Genomic DNA, 6,262 nt, shown 5'->3' on the forward strand with positions numbered 1-6,262 from the left:
AGTCACATTGTCTGAAGTCTCCTCAAATCCAATCCAAGTCTCTCTTATATACTAATTCTGCAAGTTTATTTATGGAATTGATTCATTAGATATTGCTTGATTAAACACAGTTCCGGAATTATCTGATGTAATGCTTTTGATATACACCTGAATATCAAGGTGGAATAAATTCATAAATATAGATTTAGGACATACCCAGGGTGGGAGGTCACAAATTACATATGACGTACCTTTTAACGCAACTGTCCCCGTGCAATCTGCTGGTACACCCTCTCATTAGATAAATTTGTCCTCGAATTTGTCATTAGGATAACGATTGGCTTTTTATAAATAATTATTAATACATGTATATTTTTCATTAATATGTTGTCTTCGTTCACTTAGTTAATTATTTGTTTTATTTTGCAAAAAAAAATCAGAAATTCATTAACAAGAACATTCAGATACTATTTCTCATTTTGTCACCTAGTTTAGTAAAATTGTGTCAACTCGACTCTTATCAAACTCTGCATGTTTCGCCTACACTTAATTGACTCCACTCGCATGCAGCTTGTCTCCGCAAAATCACTTAAGGTTTATAACGAAGCCAAGAAGGATCAGCATCCTTATCAGTAGAATATCACCAATCCATGGATTGAACAATTATACCCTATGGATTTGTTGATTTGTGACATGAATAACTGGCTAGTAGACTATTCAATGATGAATCACTACTATCCTCTGAATTACGAACCCCAGTCTAGCAATCATTCTGACAACTGAATAATGTTATCCAGTGTTGATGGAACTAGTAGCAGGTTAATTTACACTCTGAGAGCACCATATCTGTGCACAATGTAACAACTAAATCACCCCACCCACCGGTGGCCTACCTTTATCAGGATTTTCCTGTATAGTATTGTAACTTGTCTAGGGTTGGATCAAATAAAGGATATCATGGAACAGGTGAAAATTACGGATGTAAAACCTCAATCTTTATTGAACAGAAAAAATCAATGTATCAAAAAAAATAAATTAACCATTACCGTAGGAAAAAACTTTACTGTAGGATCAAGCCCTAAGCTTTGAACTATACGCCCATGGATTATTGGTCTGATGCTATTCAATATAATCAACTTTGTTCATTTTTTAGATCTTGACTTATTCACTCCTGTGTTAGGTGACCTTGCGAGCAAGTTTATCAGAATGTATTTCTTAAAATTTAGTTGAAATTATTCACTTGTTCATCATAAACACCAAATAACCGACAGGATTAATTTTAAGCAATAGCTGTCTCGAAATTCGACAGTAAGTTTATAGCAGGGAAACGATATTCACCATAATCCAAATATACTATTACCATCACAAGGATGGCCTCTGCTCTACTTGTCAAATTACTATAGGAGCCTGAATTGCGGAACCGTTTCTCTTTCTTCTGTTACATGGAGATTTAAGTGCGGATTGAGTGCAGGGTGTTTTCTTTTCTGAAGAAACGCGAAAACCATGAATTTTTAGATGTTTGTAGATTTCCTCCTGGCCATATGGAAATTAATTCATTTTTACATGTAGATACAGACGTGCTTTTACTTTCATTTACACATCGTAATATTTAAAATGTCACTTACCTATTGTAAATATCAACAATACGAAGTAATATACCGCGGAAAATATTTCTGGTCTAGTCATGTTTTACACAGCTGAATGATAAATATCCACAGGCGATATGTCAAGGTTTGAGGAACAAGAAAAAACTTTCCTTGCGATCTTTCGTTAATATTGGTAAATATTAGCACGGATAAAGACTTCATTGATTGGCTATTTGTTTATCTCAAGCCAACTTGACCTTCCGTCGTATTAACGTGCTTTCCAGTTAGTGATAAGTTCACGTGCCAACTTTATAATGATTTATAATGATTTATAATGGTTGCACCCGTCGCTGTTTGAGATTAATAACTCGGCCGAAGGTAAGTTATGGATTCAACAATTGTTAGAAATATTTTATATATGTTGCGTTTTTTTTTTTCTGGCAAGAAAAAGTTTGGTTCGCTTTTGAGATAGCGCATAGCACGGACTGTGGTGGTACATGAAGCGTTGAGGAGCTTTACATTGAATTCTGATTGTAATCTTTGAAGGATTTAAAACAATATGCTTGGCAACGATGTCCACTTAATATGTTATAGTGGCTTACCGGTAGATATCACATTAGAAGTATAGTATAGTTGTTAGGACATCACTACGTATAAGACGGAACCACAGTAAAATCAAATATTGGTAAATTTACCTGGCAAGTGACCGCGGTTAAGTTTAGGGTGGCACTTTTAGGGGTGCATATAATCTTGATACACGTATTGAGCATAAATGATATCTATACTAGGTGAAAAATATTTTACTGATTTCATAAAAAGAAATTCCCTGTGTAACTGAAATGAGTTCATATAATACAGCTGGTTTAGGGAAGCGGCATAATTTGCCTATAACGTATTAAACAATAGCATGGCTTCGGTTAAGGGATTTTTTTTAGGATTGGTACAGGTAGAAAAATTTCTATTAAAACTAAAATTTTAGTTAGAACTAAAAATAAAGTAACAAATGAAGGAAAAATATTCGTGAGTATATGTGCTTACAAACTAACAGGTATAATTATGTATGATGAAAATTAATACAGTAGATGTATAATGCAATACGTGGATTTTGTAAAAAATTCGGAAAATTCAGTCCAAAAAAAATATTTTTAGAAATAACACGTAAAATCCCGGGAAGACCAGAACGACCTAATGGACGTTTGATATCGTTTATATACGTGAACGCATCGTGATCTGTAGGCCTGCGTGTACAGTAAATATGTAAAAAGATAGAGTGTCACATCGTTACATTATATAGCAAATAACCTTCTGGAAAGAGAAGAACATGTATTGTTTTGCTTTTGCGTGCCTTTTCTACTCCTCGATTGCGTACAGTCGGAAATAGTCTTCATGACGTCACCAGACAATCATTTTGCTTGCGCTAGATTACATTTTGTACAGGTAAGATGTGTTATATTTATTGAGCTATTCTTACTTGCACTTATACGACCTACTAAGATTGGTCGTCCTTTGTTATGTCGTCCCATCTCTAATAGAAACAGTCCTTAAGGCCCAAGAGAATACCACATAATCGGATCATAATGTCGACGTCATGCAGGAAGACTATGACAATTTACTCGCTTTTGAAGGAAACCTGATCAGAGTCTTAGGTTATGATTCAGTTCCCCCACTGTGTAAAATTTCATTGCGGAGACATCTCCATATGCAGCTCATTGGCGTTTTTGCCATCACTATTAGAACCTACACCGGCCTCCCTGTCATTGTTCGTTTTTTCGTAGATGCCTACCGCCGATTTCTGCCTCCTAAAATAATAAGAACAACAGGTTTTACATTATAATGTTAAAAACCAGACGTTTGTGTGGAAGAATAGCGATAGGTGTATGAGTAGAATGTGAGACAGTGAGCAGTGTTAAATTTAAGGGCAACGTTCATTAAGGTCTTGTAATAAGTGAGGATACAGACGGCGACAACAAATCGATTGCGTTCGTACCTGTACTAAAAAAAACAGTTGAATCAAACTTCAAATGTTGCTTTTAAAAAGTAAGAAGTTTGTGTTGGAAGAAGATATACTTTAAGTGAAATGAAAATTTTAAGCTGACTCACAGTTTCACGGCAGCGATGACGGCTATAGTAACTATAACCAGAAGTCCTCCACCTCCTGCACCAGCAGCTATAGCTATGATTTCACCTAAAACAAAAAACCACATTCAATCATTTATAAGCGGGTGACAATATTTGATCGTTCCATTATGCATCATGGTTCAAAAGTTGATCGGTGAATGTAAGTGGTATACATTATAACTTTAATCAATTAAATGCAGTCATAAATGCTAAAAATGCGATGCAAAATATAAAATAAAATTAAAATTAACGAAATCTCGGCAAATCCTCTACGCTAGAACAACATGGGGGACATTTAGATTTGGTCGTAGAATTGACCATTTCTCTTGCAGATTGATAGCACATGATTTTAACTTGGATGTCAAAACACTCCATTTGGGGTTCCTATACTCACAGAGTTTGTACATATTAGCGTCAGCAGGATGTGTTAGCGGGTTAGACACTGTCTTATCCAACTGGTACCCATTTTAAACCATAATCAGGTAATTACTACCCACACTGTACAATGTATGTCTGATACGCAAGCCAATTGTGGCATAATACAATTGTCTATGTTGGAAGACAGTAATTTGAGACCACATTCTTTAGTGTAAAGGACCAGCCAAAATCCGAAAATGCGCCATTACCTTCTTTCCCCTTGTTTTTGTCTTTGTTTCGTTGTCTTGATTCCGTTGTTGAACTTGCTTTGACATTCGAATCACTATTTGTTGTAGAGGAAATCAAATCAGTCGTTGCTGTGGTTGTTTCGAAATAAAGCACGTTACTGGCGTCATTCGAGACCGTCAGGAAAGGTGACGTATGACTATTTCCCACATTCACGGAAGATGTCGCAGATGGTTGGTTTGCGTCGATTGCTTGTGTCACTCGAGACACCTGCTCAATCTGTTTGGAAACTGAATTTAATTCCATCAGTGTTGTGACTTCTAGCTGTGAATATGCTGTCGCTGACGGTGTTATTGTCGCCGGCGAAGCTGCTGGTACATGAAGAGTCGCATCTGCGGTGACAACTGATAGGTCAGGCAATGACAACAGGATCGTAGCAACAGAAGAAGGAGAAAGAGACGAAGGTGTCTCACCAGATAACAAAGAAAATGTATCCAAAGTAGATGAAAGTGCTTCTGCTGCACTTGAGGATGAAGCAAACACTTGTTGCGTGGATGCATACCCTACACCAGTAGTTGCAGAAAACATGTTCGAAAGCGTTGACAACTGAGTCATATATGAGTTATCCGTCGCCAAGACGGTGCTGGGCTTATACGTATATACATCAGAAGATGCAGGAGACCAAATGATTGAAGGTTCAAGTAAAGCGTTTGTCGCCGTAAACATATCTACGTCAGTGTTTCTTAGACAAGTTCCATTTTCAAGTATGACGTCATCTATTGCTATGTCGCCAAATGGGCCTCCCCCACGGACAGCTATAAAAGCCAAGGCACTTGATCCATTTGTGATATTCACTACTGCTTGTTTCCAGTCCGGTCCTTGACTCCCTGTGAAACACGAAATTGACATACTTCGTCAGACATGCAGTCTAGACATGCATATCAACGGTTGAGGATATTATTGTCTTTCCAACGTTTACAAACTTAAAAAGTCCTCAATAGTATAATGCTGCCTAATGCAAAAATATTATATTAAAATATGCATGTTAATCGTCATAGATCACCATAGATTTGAAAATACGATAGTGACCAGGAAAGAGTGCATTATTTCTCTGCGACTTTCAGTTTATCTATTTTGTAATTTGCCCTTAACTGAAATAAATCCATGCCCTCACATTAATTTATTGCTCTGTCTCCCCGTCTTTTCTTTGAAAGAATATCCCTTTTGAATACACGATAATTTTCCAAAATATTTTTGACTACGTGCACTGGTTACAGGACCAAAAGACAACATATTACAAAATGTTCCATGTAACAAACGTTACAAATGTAACGTGTCAGTTACAAATTGGATAGTTCTATGGACATCTTTATTGCCAAGTTAAATTGGCAATCCTAAAATATACATCATGGATCTATAGTTGATAATGGAACCCACTGAAAATCCACTCACTGGTTTATGATCCAATTTACATCGTCGAAAAAAGGAACTACCCAATTCGTAACTGACCCTATTAAGTTTCGGCAGAAATAGGCATTGCTGTTCGTCTGTCTTCGTCGATTTAAGATAACAGAAAATCACACATGTACAATCAAGCTACTTTATTCGACTTTCAGTGAGTGCCACGTTTATTTTCTTTGTGCTTTTAGAGCAGAAGTTGCCTACCTGTTTTTGACCAATGTGTAAAAATAATACTCCCACTGGAATTAACTGATGCCACTTTCAGAGAACCGATGGTTGAGCCGTACATGTGGTAAAAGAAACGTAGACAACGTTGTGAAAACGTTTCCTGGGTAAACGGGAAAAGCAACTGCGCGGAATAAACTGTAAATGAGCCGCTTGTCTCCAAGTACATGTAATACCCATCTGTCAAAAAAAGGAAAAACGTATTTCACAATATCCGTTCGCTGGTCCTTACCTTTGCAGGGCAAATGAAAAAAGTGTAAAAGAAAACAAAATGGATAGGGTCATATATA

The 6,262-nt window shown here is 36.7% G+C and overlaps 1 protein-coding gene across 1 annotated transcript; it reads right to left on the minus strand.

Moving 5' to 3' along the window:
- Nucleotides 1–3,243: 3,243 nt before the first annotated feature.
- Nucleotides 3,244–6,262, minus strand: LOC147760764 (uncharacterized). Its single transcript, XM_087017189.1, has 4 exons — nt 5,952–6,262; nt 4,310–5,173; nt 3,666–3,750; nt 3,244–3,364 (listed from the first exon to the last, which is right to left on the minus strand). Exons 1-4 carry the CDS (start codon nt 6,139–6,141, stop codon nt 3,244–3,246), a joined length of 1,260 nt encoding a protein of 419 aa, XP_086873315.1. The 5' UTR covers nt 6,142–6,262.

Source organism: Lingula anatina, chromosome 7, assembly GCF_051362555.1.
Source record: "Lingula anatina isolate TDL-2025a chromosome 7, LinAna3.0, whole genome shotgun sequence".
Classification (NCBI taxonomy): domain Eukaryota; kingdom Metazoa; phylum Brachiopoda; class Lingulata; order Lingulida; family Lingulidae; genus Lingula; species Lingula anatina.